The sequence below is a fragment of the Bison bison genome, unplaced genomic scaffold, assembly GCF_000754665.1.
Source record: "Bison bison bison isolate TAMUID 2011002044 unplaced genomic scaffold, Bison_UMD1.0 scf7180017864060, whole genome shotgun sequence".
Classification (NCBI taxonomy): domain Eukaryota; kingdom Metazoa; phylum Chordata; class Mammalia; order Artiodactyla; family Bovidae; genus Bison; species Bison bison.
The window spans coordinates 3150209-3168093 of record NW_011494632.1 but is presented as its reverse complement, the minus strand read 5'-3'; the positions used below and the strand labels follow the sequence as shown (position 1 = coordinate 3168093).

General features: G+C 36.4%; 1 protein-coding gene across 13 annotated transcripts in view; it reads right to left on the bottom strand.

The window, feature by feature from the left end:
- RAPGEF2 (Rap guanine nucleotide exchange factor (GEF) 2) overlaps positions 1 to 17885 on the bottom strand; it is a 188833-nt gene that overhangs the window by 26170 nt on the left and 144778 nt on the right. For all 13 annotated transcript variants that reach the window (XM_010836094.1, XM_010836093.1, XM_010836098.1 and 10 more), the window contains 8 exons: positions 14447 to 14583; positions 13672 to 13830; positions 6054 to 6206; positions 5624 to 5788; positions 3401 to 3508; positions 3109 to 3312; positions 2900 to 3008; positions 2171 to 2417 (listed from right to left, as the gene is read on the bottom strand). In XM_010836094.1, coding sequence (XP_010834396.1) covers positions 2171 to 2417; positions 2900 to 3008; positions 3109 to 3312; positions 3401 to 3508; positions 5624 to 5788; positions 6054 to 6206; positions 13672 to 13830; positions 14447 to 14583 — 1282 coding nt within the window. The remainder of the gene's footprint in view (positions 1 to 2170; positions 2418 to 2899; positions 3009 to 3108; positions 3313 to 3400; positions 3509 to 5623; positions 5789 to 6053; positions 6207 to 13671; positions 13831 to 14446; positions 14584 to 17885) is intronic.

Here is a 17885-nt window from a genome sequence, read left to right as displayed (position 1 = left end):
CCCCCATCCCACCCATCTAGTTCATCAAAGAGCAGAGAGATCCAAATTTAAACTACAATGAGGTATTGTAAACTCACACCAGTCAGAATGGCCATTATCAAAAAACCTCAAACAATAAATGTTGGGGAGGATGTGGAGATAAGGGATCCTCTTGCACTACTGGTAGGAATGTAAACTGATAAAGCCACTAAGGAGGTTCCTTATAAAACTAAAAACGGAGCTACCATATGACCCAGCAATCCCACTACTGAGCATATACCCTGAGAAAACCATGATTCAAAAAGACACATGTGCAGCCTCAATGTTCACTATAGCAGTATTTACAATAGCCAGGATTGTAACTGACATCACTGACAGATGAATGGATAAAGATGTGGTCCATAATGAAATGTTTAAATGAGTCATATATGTTCTTCAATGTAAATTATTTAAGATGTCTCCTCGGTGCTTCCAAATCAACGATCTATTTATCATCCTTTTTTCTTTTCCCTTTTCTAGATTTTGAGTATCTTTCCAAATACACATAATAATGTTATACATCCAAATACACAGAGTAATGTTATGCACAGTGTTCTTATCCTGTGTCCTTTGCCAACACCCTGTACTAGGGATGGATTTCAACTCAGCTCTTACACGTCACATTTCTATTAATACTCACCAGGGTCATGCTGACTTGTGTTAGATTGTTTTAAAGGTTCATATTTAACTCATGGTCAGATATAACTCTGTTTTTTTTTTTAGTTATTGTGCTGCTAATAATTCTACATTTAAGTAATTTTCTTATCCACTTAAAAATGTGTTTTTCATTATGAAGGGTGACTTAAAAAATCAATTCCTATTTTCTGTAATGCCAGCAGGCCTAATCCACTGTCTCTTAGAAACTTACTTGGTACAAACACACTCTCAAGTCTATAAATACTGCCATTGTACACACTGCTGATCCTTAGGACTCTGCTGTAGCAGTCTTTTCTAGCTAATATGAAAGAATCAATCATTATAGTTTAATAGGGACACAAGTTTGATATTCAATCCACTAACAGCATATTCTAGAACATAGCTCTCAAATCTTTGTATGAAATTTTTATCAGAAGTGGAATTAGAAAAGACTCGATAAAGTCTGAATGGTTATATGTATTGCTCCTTTGTAAGACCTATTAGATCATGAAAGAAAGAAAAACAATAACCCTTATGTTTTCAACTTATCTCATATTACTGTAGTTAGAGGAATATATAATAAATAAATTTTGGGCACCCATGTAATTTAATATTTTAAAAAATTTTGACTGATGGCAATTGGGATTTATGGGGCTTCCCAGGTGGTTCAGTGGTAAAGAATCCACCTGCCAAGCAGGAGATGTGGGTTGGATGCTTGGGTTGGGAAGACTGCCCCGAAGGAAATGGCAAACCCATTCCAGTCTTTTTGCCTGGGAAATCTTATGGACAGAGGAGCCTGGTGGGCTCAAAGAACTGGACACAACTTAGTAATTAAACCACCACCACCAACTGAAGTTTATAAAACATCCACAGACCTAGAAGAAGCTAAAGTGAAAAAAAAAGTGAGCAAACAAGCAAAGTTTTAAAAGTGTGACACTTGCAACTCTGTCTGGTATGAGCTGTTGGCATAAATGAACAGCCAAGAAGAGATTCAAGAATACACCTGACATGCTGACTGCAGAGCCCAGCAGGAGGGAAAAAGGAGTTCTGTGCTTGGTTGGTGATGTCTTGTCAACAGTTAAGTAACTGAAAACAGGAGACAGAAGCAAAAAGAGAAAGGCAAGAGTAGATAGTAGCAGCTGGGAGCCGCAAAAACTCAGTTGGCAAAAGCAGATGCTGACGGTGGAAAACACACCTAGAAACAAAGAAACAAGAGCAGAAACAACCCCATCATGCCAGGGGGGAGACAGGAGTAAAGTCACATTCTTGCTTTTTAAAAGTCCAAATGAGAAATAAAATAGTTCAAACAAAGAAATGCTAACTATCTCTAAGAAGATTGGAGTAGGCAAGCAAGTGGCAAAAATGGGGTAAAAACAACTGTCCAGTTGCCTCTAAGATAGCTCTGCCATAAAAGCTAAAACAATTTTTACACTCCTGAGTAAACATTACATCATTACCTTCGCTTATTATTTTAATACAAGAATAGAATGCAGAGAAAATTTATACAGACACCTACTTATATGGTTTCTGTGGCAAGATACTGATCCGAGTCTTGTCGAGTATCTTTTTGAGCTTGTTCCTTCCCCCAACAGTGTTGGCTTTGCTTTTCTTATTTACTTTTTCAAGTCCTATCACTTGCTCTACATCTACTGCGAGATCTGGAATGGAGTAGCGACTGGCCTTTTTGATGTCTCCAATTTTAGGGAGGTGAGGGGCACCATTTCTCTTCTCTTCTGATAATCTTGTTAGAAGTTCTTTAAATACTAAAGAGGAAACAGACACCAAAAAACATCCATTACTGGAAATCTGAATAATTCAAAGACAACTGTAGAACTTGGAAATAGATACTAAGTATACATTGCCATGATCAAAACTGTAATCCTGTAGAAAAACACTCCTACAAGGAATGAATGACACCAAGAATCTGTTTTGTATGTTTTCTGCCATGTCTACTCAGAATAAGTTACAGGTATTTATTGACAGATTTTTATTCTTTACAATAAAATATTTATCAATAAAAATATCAATAAAATTAAATGTTATGGTCCTCAAGTAAGTAGGCTTTTATTTAAATCTAATTATATGCTTATATAATTAATTCTGTATCTATGCATTTTACTATAAATTTTCAATTCTTATGATGCTTGAATTATAAGCAATGACTTTTCATGATTAAGACATAAATGTTTAAATAAAAGACCAAAAGGAGAAAAATGAGACTATGCAAAAAATGCAAAATACTTACCAAATAAATTGGTTTTCACAGTGATAGATAAATGTGTGTTATTTCTAAGAATTTCCATGGCTTTTGATAGCTGAATATTTTCAAAGTTTTGACCATTTACTTCTAGTATCTAAAAATGAAGTTATAAAATTAATTTCAGTTTCCCAATTGACTGAAGGAAAAGAAGACACCAGTGTTCACCATTACGTTTGCAACTAGAAATGCCATACCTGATCCCCTCGTTTCAAGCCTGCTTCTGTTGCTTTGCTAGCTGAATCTACACTGTCAACAAAGATTCCAAATCCTTTCTCTGAGCCTCCAAGTAAGATAAAAGGCAAAGGAGCTTCTCGGGCTGGTTTCGTTAGCGTCATCAGTCTTCTTTTTGCTTTAGCTGCACATGCAATATTTAACAGCCTTAGATGTCCACCCATTTTCTACAAGAGTTCAAAAAGAGTGGTTTCAAGGATGGGCTGAATAAAATGAACTGAAAGCTGTGATTAAAAACAAAATCACAAATATTACCTCTCTTTCCAGATTATTTTCAAATTCTTCTAGAAATCGAGTCATTGCAGGATCTCCTTCAAAGTCATTGAAGTGATTATTCACCCACAATAATACTACCCGCGTAACCTGAAAAATCAATTAATTTTTAATAGGTTTTCTTCTTTCTAGTGCTAAAGATTTGTGGTTAAGGTCATTGCAAAAAAAGATATCCAACAAACAATTTACCTAACAACAATGAACACGAAAAACAATAACAAAACCTTTAGATTTTATTGATGAGGATACCTTTCTGAAAATATATATTAATACTTTAAATTTGGACTTTATATTGAAGGATGGTAATTAATATATATCTGGCTTACTCTCAAAATATATTTGAAACAGGTCACAACAAAAACTAAAGGGAAAAAAAGAATCAAAATAAATTAATACACAAGAAGACAGAAACTTTAATATCTACAATTCTGCACGAAAAGTGAGTTGCCTTTCCTTACTCTGCTCACATGTTTTCACTGAGCCCTACACCTTTATACATCACAATACACACACTCAGCTATGGAATATTTGCCTTATACCAGCAAGAACTATGCAACCTTCATTAGACTATAAGTTCCATGAAGACAACCTTATCTGTTATGTTCTAAGGGCATCCTTAATATTTATAACAACACCTGGCTCAGAGTAAACTCTCAATAAAATTTTACCAAATCAAAGGAGTATAACTGCAACTTTAAATTAAAAAGCACTTGTTTTACTTTATGTGAGTTTAACTTTCTCAATCTTGAATAATAAGATCAAAGAAATTTTCCGTAGCATTGTTTTCAAGCATTAACTAACCTCTTAAAGCAGGAAAATGAAATATGCTATTCTAGCAGGAAAGAAACAGATGTGACAGTATGCATTTAATCTTTAAACTACAGTTAAAATACTGTTTACAGTTAAATACAGTGGGACAAAGTATAGTATATAATCTGAGAAAACACTCAGGAGTCAAGTTGATATTTATATTAATTTTTTGTCATTTATTATCACTATTGACCATTTTTCAAGTTGAAGAAACCAAGATTATTGTCTCTCCTGAACCTATATCCTTAATACCTGACCTTTTCATAAAATTAAAATTTTGTAGCTGAGATGCCACCTTAAACGTCTACTAGCCGTATTCCAGGTTAGAAAAACGAGATTTGTAAATCATGAATTGAATACTCCAACTACCGCCACCAATACCTTTAAGATTCAGTAAGAGATTGCTGTGAGCCAGACAGTACCAAGTTATTCATCTTCACAACAACCCCAAAATGACACAGATTACTATTTTACAAATAAAGAGATGAGTGACAGGAGAAAAATGGCAGAGGAAATACTCAAAGCAAGTTTTACAGCAGAGGACCTTAGCTGAGGTCTTCTACGCCTGTGACTCTCAGATGATGATATGAAGAGCATCACTGTCCAATGACTGCTCTCAGGCCAAGGGGTAGTCAGCAGCAGGGCCAGCACTGGAGCTGGAAGCCTTTTGCTGTTTGTCCCCAGTTCTGGGTTTCCCACCCTGCCTCTCCCATGTTGGGCCTCATAGAAACAAGGCCATCATACGGAAGGAGAAATGAGTACAGGCTAGTTAATTCTCAAACCTCACAAGACTAGGAACTTCATCACCCTCTCTGGCCTTGAAAAAGAGCCTGACTCAAGAGCTGGTGAAGAGGATCAGTTCAGAATTATAAGACAGGGTCCTATCCACCCACACTGGTTGAGAGGAGATGCTGTTTTGGGGCAACTGAAAACCGATAACTTCTATGTGGTGTACACTGGCCAGCTACTGAACCAGAGGATGCACATTCCCAAGGAACCCAGGTGTTTGGGGGTTGTGTTTTAATAGAATTTTCAACAGAACTAGAGTCTAAACATTTGTTGAGGGGAAAGGAGATAGCAGAGGAGGATATGAAGCTCACTTCCTCCCAAAAATACATCAACATATGGAATGATTCTCACGGAAAATCTACTGAAACATTTGTTGTCCAATGTATTGGCTTTTGTGTTAAAAGAGAAAATTCTAGGGCTGAACTTAGAATCTATAACAAGAATTAGTATTTGTAGCATCCCTTTTCTTTTGCTTAAAAAGTACATTCTCTTAACCCACCAACATAATTTGAACATAACTGGTATAACAACTGTATATATTAAAGTTCTTTAACTTTATATATGAATGTTTCACATTTGAAAGGAAACTAGAACGTATCTTCCAACCTTATCCCTGAGGCTCGGGTCATTAAACCACTCCAACAACTTTTTGCCCACTTCCATAGGGCTACAGAGAAAAGTCCTATAGGTCAACAGGAAGTCTTCTATGAACGTTGGATCCACCACTGAATGTTCTTCCACCAAATGCATCGTTAACCTTTCTGAGGTGCCCTGTAACAAATCAAACGTGTCATAAGCATCCTGCATGCGTGGTATCTACATGTACCTTGATTTCAAATCTTCAGCATAAGATGAACTGGGTAGGAAGATATACAATAATGAATAAGACTCCTATTCATCACAGAAATTCAAAGATTCTTTACAACTGATACATTTAAGAGAAGTTACACTGAAAAATGAGGAGGGGGCATCCTAAATCATCACAAGCGATACTACCAAAACCCTCCTCCCTCGGGATGTGGCATGTTTGTCTCACCTTGATGACAATGTGCCCCTTTCTTGTTCCAGTCCGATCAAGCTCTCGGTGTTCCTTCACCATGACGATCTCTCCTTCCTCTTCAACTTTTTGCATGTTCTTTTCTACTTGGTTGAGGATACGGCAGTAATCTTGCTGGGCTATGCAGACAAACTAGAATAAAATGTAAGTCACATGTTAATGATAAAGTGCTTGCAAGAGACCTAGCTGCGCTAATGATTCAGTGTTTTAAATATTTAAGACTGACATTTTTCCATGTCTTTCCCATACTTTCTAAATGAGCTCGGTAATGAACCTTCATCAGACTTCTCTGCTTTTTAATGTATTTCTTCCTTGGTCAAGAAAAGTTTCATTTTTAGAATAATTATATGTAATTTATATTAAAAATCCTAACAATTAAAAATAATCAGAAGGTAAAATTAGAATATTCCTTCCTCATGTCCCTTTTGTGATGATTAGAAAACACTGGGGGAGTAGAGTGGACTCTTAGGATAGATACCTAAAAAAAAAAAGATAGGATATATGCATGTGTATATATACACATATATATCTAGATATATGATTTACTTTGCTGTGCACCTGAAACTAACACAGCATTGTAAATTAACTATACACCAATAAAAATTAGAAAAAAAAAGTGCATATCCTTACAACTGTGGTCAGTCAGTCAGTTCAGTCGCTCTGTCATGTCTGACTCTTTGCAACCCCATGGACTACAGCATGCCCGGCCTCCCTGTCCATCACCAACTCCTGGAGTTTACTCAAACTCATGTTCGTTGAGTCAGTGATGCCATCCAATCATCTCATCCTCTGTTATCCCCTTCTCCTCCTGCCCTCAATCTTTCCCAGAATCAGGGTCTTTTCAAATGAGTCAGCTCTTCGCATCAGGTGGCCGAAGTATTAGAGTTTCAGCTTCAGCATCAGTCCTTCCAATGAATATTCAAGATTGATTTCCTTTAGGATGGAATGGTTGGATCTCCTTGCTGTCCAAGGGACTCTCAAGAGTCTTCTCCAACACCACAGTTCAAAAGCATCAATTCTTCGGCACTCAGCTTTCTTTATAGTTCAACTCTCACACCCATACATGACTACTGGAAAACCCATAGCCTTGACTAGACGGACCTTTGTTGGCAAAGTAATGTCTCTGCTTTTTAATATGCTATCTAGGTTGGTGGGCAGAGCAGCAAAAAACCTTTGGAGAGAGTCTATAGGTGGTTGTTTAATTATCTGTTAGGCTCATGGTCCTAACAGAACAGAAGAATATGGAAAGAATTCAGAATAGAAGGATGCAATAATGGATTTTAATCAGTCCATCAGGACAGCTGCTGGGCACTGTTTCTGGTTTAAGAATTGTAATGTGCCACCTGAATCCAGGGGACTAAGCTAAGGAGCCACCACTTTTTTTAGGCTGTGACTTTTTGTTTTACTATCAGTGGGCAGGTAAAAAACTGGGACTCTCTGGTGCTTAAGAAATCCTAGCCTGCTAATCAAATCATCACAGAATTGCTTTTAAGAAGAAATTCTCTTAACTGCCCCCATCCTTCCTCACTGCGGCTTCTAGGGCCAGGTTAACTGATTCAGACACGAGCTTTACTACCTCTCACTGTGGAATCCTGAGAAAAGGATTTTTCTCAGGATTTTTTCACTGTGGGTCTTATTTTGCATCTGAAAAGGGGAAATAATCCTAATAGCACCAGCCTCAAAGGGTTGTTGTGGAGGTTTAATGAAATAATCCAGGTGAAGCTCCTCCACTGTGCTAGATACATAATATATGCTTGATAAATTTTATTATGTAAAAATGATGTAAAAACATAATTATCACTTAGTGGGTTTTAAAAATTTGAAAAGATTTTGAGAGCAACAATTTTTTAAAAGATAATTTTAATAAATGATATCGAAATTCAAAGATATCCATGCAGTAGATATTATAAATGTGTGATTATATTATAAAAGACATCAGCTTAGAAAGGCTGTTCAAAAAGATCCACAAAGGAAGCCACATACTTTTTAAGCTCAAATCATTATTTCTCATAACTGATATTAAGGTTAATCCTTGCTCTTAAAGAAGTTAACAAAAATGTGCACATCAAGCAATTACTCCTCCATGACCTCAAAGATAAAAAAATTCAGGACTCAGGGCAATCCATTTAATTATATTTCTTAGTAGTTTTAAAGAAAGTGAAGAATGAATTCAAGAAATCACTTATTACACAAAGTAACCAGAAGCCAGTGAGGAGGTAAGAATAGATTTTTAACTTAAAATTTTTGTCTTCTCTGAATTTTGAATAATTTATTCTTATTTTAGAAATCATTTTTAGGGTAGGTCAAATATACTTCAATAAAATATACATATTTAAAATTGCAAAAAAATCATTTAGGAATGAAGGAAGAATGAACATTTCTTTTCTCCTTTAATGTGAAAGATTAAAAGAGAGGGAATGGCTAAATTATAGCACATGGCAGATAAAAGATGCTGCTGATGCTGCTAAGTCGCTTCAGTTGTGTCCAACTCTGTGTGACCCCATAGACGGCAGCCCACCAGGCTACCCTGTCCCTGGGATTCTCCAGGCAAGAACACTGGAGTGGGTTGCCATTTCCTTCTTCAATGCATCAAAGTGAAAGTGAAGTCGCTCTGTCATGTCCGACTCCATATTCTTGATGTTACATCGTTTTTTAAAAAATTTTAAACCAAATATTGTAACAATGATTTTAATAGTGATGATGACATCATTATTATTACATTGTGGCTGCCTGACAGGAACTTTCTCACTTTATCCTCCCAACCTCCCATGGCATTCATGGGATGCCAGGAAGGTGCTATTATCCCCACTGCACAGATGAAGAGACAGCCGTACCAACGTCATGCTAGTCTCCCAATGTCTCATAAGCATGTGCTCGCTAATTTAATATTATATACATGCATATAAAAATTGTGGAATATAACAAAATCAATTATTACTTTTTAAGAATTATTTATTTTTAAATAAAAAACGATGAATATTTTTAATGATAAAGGGTACCAATCACAAAGGAGAATGATTATTATTTCTGAGCAATGCAAATAACAAGCAATTTTCATTGTTTAACATACTTTTCTATATTTTACATACTTTCTGCATAATCAACAAAGCTTTTTTACAGAAGTAGCAGCAGCAGTTCACATGGAAGAAATAGCATACTACAACATTGCTTCTTCCACTGAGTTGGTTGATATAAAAAACTAATTTTTTTATTCGTTTAGATCAAAAAGTTAAAATTCAAAAAGCATAGGCTTTTGTTGTAAGCAATTATGGATAGCTAAGTAAAATTTTTTTAATGCCAAAGACTACCTCCAAACTCATATCTTTAACACTGACCACAGGTTTGCGTATATTTGAAACATGTGGTTCTTGCCTGAAAAATATTTTTAATTTTTTTTCTTTTTACAGGACAGCAAGTTGTTCTCAGTCTCCAAATAATTTTAGGTGTTCTTTCTTATACTCATTTTTAGAGAACATAATTATATTGTTTATCTCCTAAAAAAGAAATATATCCTTGAGTTAAAACAAGTAGAGAGATAAAAAGAAAATGAATTTTGAAATGTACTATAATTAATCCTCTTGACTAAGGACTTAAAGAAATTAGAATAAATTTGATTTGAAATTCTTAGTGTCTAGACAGACATTTTTGGCATTTCTTCTGCAGCAAACTGAAATACCACCCAAAAATGAAAAAAAAAAAGGAATCCCAAATTGAATTTCCAATATGGCCACACAGCACTGACATCGCAAAAGAAATACACTTTAGATGAAAACATTAATTATTTAATTAGCAAATTTATTTTTGCTTTAAGAAATTTTTAGATATAACATTAAATTCAAAGAAAAAATAGGTATGATAAAGCCAGTTGAAAATTTGTGAGTTGCCAACAAAGATCACCGACCCAACGGACGTGAGTTTGAGTAAACTCCAGGAGTTGGTGATGGACAGGGAGGCCTGGAGTGCTATAGTCCATGGGGTCACAAAGAGTTGGACAAGACTGAGCGACTGAACTGAACCAAGGTGTGTCTAGTCAAAGCTATGGTTTTCCCAGTTGTCATGTATGGATGTGAGAGTTGGACTATAAAGAAAGCCGAATGCCAAAAAATTGATGCTTTTGAACTGTGGTGTTGGAGAAGACTCTTGAGAGTCCCTTGGACTGTAAGGAGATCCAACCATTTCTTCCTAAAGTAAATCAGCCCTGAATATTCATTGGAAGGACTGATGCTGAAGCTGAAAATCCAGTATTTTGGCCACCTGATGCGAAGAACTGACTCATTGGAAAAGACCCTGATGCTGGGAAAGACTGAAGGCGGGAGGAGAAGGGGACAACAGAGGATGAGATGGTTGGATGGTATCACCAACTCAATGGTCATGAGTTTGAGTAAACTCTGGTAGTTGGTGAAGGACAGGGAGGCCTGGCATGCTGCAGTCCATGGGGTTGCAAAGAGTCAGACATGACTGAGCGACTGAACTGAAATGAACACAATTGTTTTAGAGAGGTTTTATACTTTAAGACGGCTATTCACCCTGTATGATCTTGCCACTCTGATATGAAATAAAAACTCAACTAAGTTTTCTCTTATAAAAGGGCAAAAACAATTTATGTCACAGGATAAGTTTCTTTTGGGCATATGACCTCACTGCTTTTATTTAGTAAACATATTGAAAATGACAAAATGAAGTAAAGTTAACAGCTCTCACAGTCTCAGGAAAAGCTGAGTCTCACAGATTTACCTTAAGAGGTGAGCTCTATTTAAATTGGTACTCTGTGCTTGCAAGGGAGCTATACCTAACTGTTCACATAGGCATTCAAGTGTTCCCTATCTGCTGAAGGGTACAGTGCAGGGTTAAGCCATGCCTGGGTGTTTCTGGCAGGCCCAAGACTTAGGTGGGGGAGAGGGGACGAGGAGACAGAAAGTGGAAGAGCAGGAAAGGAAAAGACAGACAGGCAGAGGGTGAAAAAAACAAACACATGGATGGGGAACAGAAAACCCGAGCCATCATCTGGTACCAAAAGACGTCTGCCTGGTTCTGCCTTTGTCCTACAAATCCAACAGGGGACAAGACTGGGAAAAGAAGCACACAGAAGGGAGCAGGATAGAGCACGGTGTTGGGGGCATCACGGGACCTAAACAGGCAGAGATAAACATCATTTGAAGTATGGTTTTAGTGCTCTATGATGACCTAGGGGTTGGATTGGGGTGCAGGGAGCCTCAAGAGAGAGGGGATATATGTGTTGTAGCTGATTCATGCTGTTAAACAGCAGAAACAACCCTGTAAAGCAGTTACTCTCCAATAATAGTAATAGAAAGAAGTGTCCAGTTGAATCCACTCACACTGTGTCTTCAAGATTGATCATGGGTTCCATTTTAACCAAACTACCCAAGATGTATTTTTGGAACCCACTGAGAGGCCAGCAAATGAGGGTCAACCTGCTAAGGTTGCTTCCTCTCAGAATGGACACCACCTTTGTTCATTTCATTCAATCAATACTGATTATCTACAGTGTGCTCAGTGGAATGACACTCTTGTGGAGGTCATTTTATGGATAAAAAATGTGATTCTCACTGTTGACTTTCCCCAACAAGAGGAGGATGAGATATGTGCACTTTCTGACAAATAACATGACATTTTAACAGAAATACAGTAAAAATGCTATCTCAGATAAGCATTAAAATATCTAATTTTTTTCTCCAAGCCTATTCTAATAAGGAAGGAGGGAACTTAGGGTCTGAGAGGGATGTGAAAGCACAAGGATGACTCTTGAACCTCATTTATTTCATGTTCCTTTTACAGTATGCAGAGTGGCCTACAGAGTAAGAAAAGACTTTCTCTAGCAGACACTGCACCCATGACCTTCTCTGTACATCCGGAGTCTCATATCAGGAGCTACAGGAACCTAATATTACCCTCATCAGAGTTTTCATTCTCATTCAGAGTTTTCTCCTGGCGTCTACTTTACGGACCATCACTCTGGGTTTCCTGCTGATTCCTCATCCAGCAAATACATGAACTCTCCTCCTAATATCCACCTCCTCTTTTCTTTTCCACACACTCCCAGATAAATATTCAATGTTACCTAGTACGTCTGACATTAGTTAAATACTCTGTAATATTAACTCATATAGTATCTTTATCAATTACTCTGAAACATTTCTAAGCCTCCTGTATCATTTCAGTTCCATGATTACAAAATTTCTAATAAAAGGGGTTGGCCAATTACAAGGTGATAGCATAGCAGCTGAATTCTCAGAAATAACTTTCACTCACACTTTAAGGACAGAGACAGACTCAGGCGCTGTAGTGACCTGTAGAAGGGCTCGGGTTGGGTGTCGGGGGCAAGACTGAGAAGGACAGAGAAATCCTTAACAACTTTTCTGTTTATTTTGACTCACAGTTTGGCTTTGTTTTTTTGGTGGGGGGAATATAATTCTAAAGCTGAAATGTCATATATGACCCTCTTAAAAGAAATAATTTGAGATTTTGAGGCCAAATACTTTGAGATTTATTTAGCATTTTGTTTGCCTCTAATATGCCAAATAATTGAGAGCTGGCTATATTTAGAATGCTCCTCTGGCATTACATATTCAACACACTGAATTCATAGCCATTTTTTTTTGTTCTCTATAGTGCTCACTGGAGGAATTATTTAGCAAAATTATTCTCTAGGTAAGACAATTTTATTTATAGCCATGGTCATTTTTCTTTTTAGTAAGTAAACCACTTAAAATTGAAAATTTAAATGAACACTACTTTACATTTATCAGACACTATAAAAATTCAACGATGTTCTTTTAGTATAAACTATTTTCAGATGTATTTCAGACTGTAGACTAATAAATACAGTGAACATATAACATTAATTAAGTCAACTTTTTTGGTTTACTATATTAAATATTTTACCTTTCAAGGTCAGTTTTTAAGACATGGAATTATAAATATGCAATAATAATAAAAGCATCTTAAATTTGTTTTGCACTAATATAGAGGTTACCTGTTAAATTGATCAAATTATATTTCACATTTGGTCTCAATATACTCTCTAGTCTTTTATTAAATGCTTTTAAATAATGAATATTAACATAATATCAATACTGACATTGTATTTTTCATTGGCAGTCATTTCTTAACTAGCAAATATTTTAACTGATTCAATTATGATTAATTTTCATGACTTCTAAAATCAATTCCTTATCTTGCATGTATTTAAAAACACCGTGTAACTGTATCACAGCAACTTTACTATAATCTCTATATAATTTCTGTTCATGATGGGCATTTCACTTCAATACTTTCTGTTGACTAGATTATCTATTATTGATGGCAATTTTAAGATATCATATTTATAGAACACCTGTTTTTTAACAGAACACATTTATGGAATGCTTAGTTTTGTGGAGTTCAAATAACTTTATGGGAGATTTATTTTTAATTTCCTGGAGTATGATAACACTAAAAGTCATAGTTGTACTTTAAAATCTTCTTTATAATTCTAAAAGATGACCTATCTATACAGGTCGAAAAAACCTTACCACAACTGCATATGTAAGTGTTCTTTGTTAAGTGTAAGACATACATTTTTAATGACAATTTATACCTGGCAGTCATCCACCTTTGTCCTCATCACACCTTTCATGTACTCCTTGTCCATGGTGGGGGAGACACCGAAACTATTTCCCATACAGAGTATTTCTGCTTTTCCATCTGGATAAGTCACTTCCACAGAACCATTCAGGATCACTGACCATGAGTCCAGCTAGTTCCAAAAAACAAAGACAAAGCAGAAAATAATCATGATCATGAAGCTGTAAATGCTGGAATGGTCCCTACAAATGATTTAGATCTTTTATTTTAAAGAGGGAAAAATATCCCAAGTACAGATGACCATTCGCCAAGTTCACAGAACAAGAACTAAAGCTCAGCCATCGACCCACAGGTCTCCAGATGCCTGCACGGGATCCACGGCATTCCACTTTCCTAATGACTGGGCATTCTCTCTAAAATGCCACAAGGGAAAAAAACTTCTTCTGTTCCCCAAAACACATGTAAACAAGATAAAATGACCAGTATTGCCTTGATAAGAACATCATTTTGTTCTGATAAGAGGCATTATATTATAAACATTTAAACTGCAAAATCTGAAAAGCTAAAACCTCAAAATGTTTCTATCAATATCATCTAAATATTGCAAATAATAGAAAATAAAATAGTAGGTTTGGAAAAGACTGACACAACAATGAGTGTATCATAATTCCAAGTGATGCAAACTTATTGTTGCTCATTGTTTTTAAAGAAGAAAGAGTTTTTGTTCATTGCTGCATTGAGCGAGCCTCACACAGAGACATTGTTAAGTGGTATAAATATTTCCTAACCTCTTCACCGTCGTTTAACACGATGGTCCCAGCTCTTTCCACCACAGCGAACACCATCACAGCACACAGCTCCCGCCTCACCGACATCGTCATGTTGGCAAAAGCAGGCAACTGGTGCATGAATTCCAGAAGTTGTTCTGAAAAGCAGAAGGTGCGCAAAGAAAATGACAACTAATTTCAAAAGCAAGCGTTCAGAAAGAAGGCTCTGGGGTCCTTTCTTTTTAAATGCTCTACAATTCTGCCTGTTGAACAACACAATTACTTTAAATATCTTTAGCACACTGAATTTCTTGCAGGTATACAAAGAATTCTGTCACTGTGGAAAGGGTAACATTTCCTTGTTGATTCAGGAGCAACAGGACTCAGTGCGATTCAAATTCCAATGAAGAGATCAATAAACTTCAATGGGGGATTGCTACTGAAAATGAGCTGTGATCTTGTTAAGGTTTATTACAGGATGAAATAATAAGCTGAAATGAAACAGAGCACTGGGAATTCTCCAGAAAGTCAGCAGGTCCATTCTGGTCCCTCTGGGCAACTCGGTGCCCAAAACAGATGGCAGAAACAACCACCCTCACTCTAAAGATACTCCAGGATTTAGAAAGCAGGGAATATTTTCTGTGGATCAGACAAACCCAGAATCAGTTAACATGCTCACAACATTATGTGATGAATGCAAATGAAATGCATGTGCTAATTCGCATCTCATAGACTGACAAAGTCTGCTCATTCTTCCCAGTGGCAATGCTGTGGACAAGCAGCTTCTTTTCAATAAGAGCTCCTTTCTAAGTTCCTTCCTCCTCACCATGGCTCTATGAAATGCATGGTTTCTTTTTCATTTCACAAGGAAGAAATCGAGGCTCAAAGGCACACAAGGAGGAGGTGGCAGTGAGATGATTCAGGACGGTCTACCTCCATGCTCAGGCTGGACCTCACAGGTAATGATGAAGAGCACAGGGCATGTGTTAGATAGCGTGTGGACACTTACTGGCTGAATTACTTTGGGGAAGTCGATTCGTTCCCTTTAGACATGTTTCCCTCACTTGAAAAAGAGTAATATAATACCTACCTTCACTGGACAGTTCTGAGGATCAAATGCAATTCAGATGATAAAGTCCTCAGCAAAGAGTAAATACTCAACAAATGAGAACCACTATTATTGTCATTATTATATATATTATATGATTATATATTCAATATTATATTCATGGCATTGTTCAAACTTTTGGCTAAATGAAAATTTCACTCCATTTTCCTTGTCCTCACATACTGACATTGTCTCTATGCACATTCCTTCTGTTAGGATTTAATGACAAGTTTTATGTTGTTCGATATAGTTTGCTAATTGCAAAAGCAATGTATAATAATACAAAGATATATTTTATGAAAACGTTACATTCCTACAAGGTCAGACGAGGCGGTGTTTTCTGGTCTAGCTTGGTAATGTCTGTTCTGTGGAGACCCTACGTCATCCCTGCTGTGTAAGGCTTTTCATTATGGGGGTGGCTTTGGTAATCAGAAGAATAACAGTGGTAAGTGGTACCCAGGGACTGTCCAACAAGACAGTGCTCTTCAACCTGACCCAGACTGATGTATCAGGACATCAACTGACTGTTGCAACCAGCATTTTTTAAAAAGAAGGAACAAGAGTATCAAAGTGCATCAATCACAGAAAGAGTTAAGTTTTATTCAGTGAAACTTTTATTCCTGGAATGAGTAGATGTGTTTGTGTTGTGTCATAAAATATACCTGAGGGCGGTTGTGAGGCAATTTTGAATATCACTGTAAAAGATAACCCACATCTACTATGTACCTACTACAGGAGGCAGGACTCCTTGCTTTACAAATGCATATGTTTTGATATGCAACATAAAGGCAGATGAAGCAATCGTGGTCCTCTGGCTGACACATCACAGTTAACACTGCTGTTACCACTCTCAGTTTTCTTTAGCTACCATCCCCCACTCCTCACCATAAGGTATTCAATACTAGCTCTTGCCTGGAAAATCCCATGGATGGAGGAGCCTGGTAGGCTGCAGTCTATGGGGTCGCTAAGAGTCAGATATGACTGAGCGACTTCCCTTTCACTCTTCACTTACATGCATTGGAGAAGGAAATGGCAACCCACTCCAGTGTTCTTGCCTAGAGAATCCCAGGGATGGTGGAGCCTGGTGGGCTGCCGTCTATGGGGTCGCACAGAGTTGGACACGACTGAAGTGACTTAGCAGCAGCTAATACTAGCCATTAAAATCACAGCTAAAATACAGGTATTAAAATACTAGCTATAATATACATTTTATTCTTTTCCCTCTCCTGGTAGGAGCTAAACTTCTTTGGACAAAGACGTATGATGTTAAGAAAAATATGAGACTACAAATTAATTGTCAGAAATATTTTAAATTTAACATGTTTAGACAAAAATAAAAGTTAAAGTACCACCACATATGGTGGGTGAATATGAAGCATATGAATGTATAAAGCATACTCACTAATAGTTGCAATAATGATTTGAAGTGCTTGCATGGACATTTGTCTTATTTTTCAGCAGTGTCCTACTCCATTAATGGGTCATGAAATCAGTCCATGATATATGAGTAAGTGACTAACATTAATAACATATAATGGGATAGAAAATATCTGTGTATCACATATAATAAGGATAAATAACAAAGAAGACAAAGAAGATATAATAATAGTAAATACACATTTTTCTCCAAGTTCAATTGAAAAATTAAACACTTAACCAAACAATATGCAAGGGCTTTTAAAACTCTCAAGGATTCAATAATGATATCATCAGTTGTGTGATAACTTATTTATTACATGAGAGGATTATAAGAATCTAAAAAATAAAGAATTTATATCACCAATCTTTAAAAAAACATAATAATGTAAAATAGAAGCATTTGATTCAGGAGCTCAACATAAACCCTGATGTCACAGGAAACATACAGAGTTACAGGGGTCATGGCAGCTGAGGATTGAGAGCATGTGACAGGTAAGGAGATAGCTCCTAGGGGTACGGGGAGAAGTTTTGTGGATGGAGAAAGAGAATCACTTTATTCTAAATGGCTTGCAAGACTCTGTCTGAATAATACATTAGTGTGACTTCATCAGGAAAAAAATAATCCTGTTTGTAAAAAATATTAGATGCTCAATAAAACATTTTTTCTACTCAATGTAACACAAAGAAAAGCCAAAAATCAACTTATAGACACCAGAAGCTTTAGCCAATTCAGAAAAATCCTTATCTTATTGCTTTGGTTTAATTTTACATAAGAAATAATTAAGGTAAAACTTGTGGATTTGTGTGTGGGGTACCAAGTGAGGAGAAGGAAAAAAAAAAAAAGAGTTCCTTGAAAGGGATCAAAGTAGTTTTCTACCTTTATATGTCAAGTCCTCAAAATCTTAAAAAAAAAAAAAAAAGTATTCAATGGTT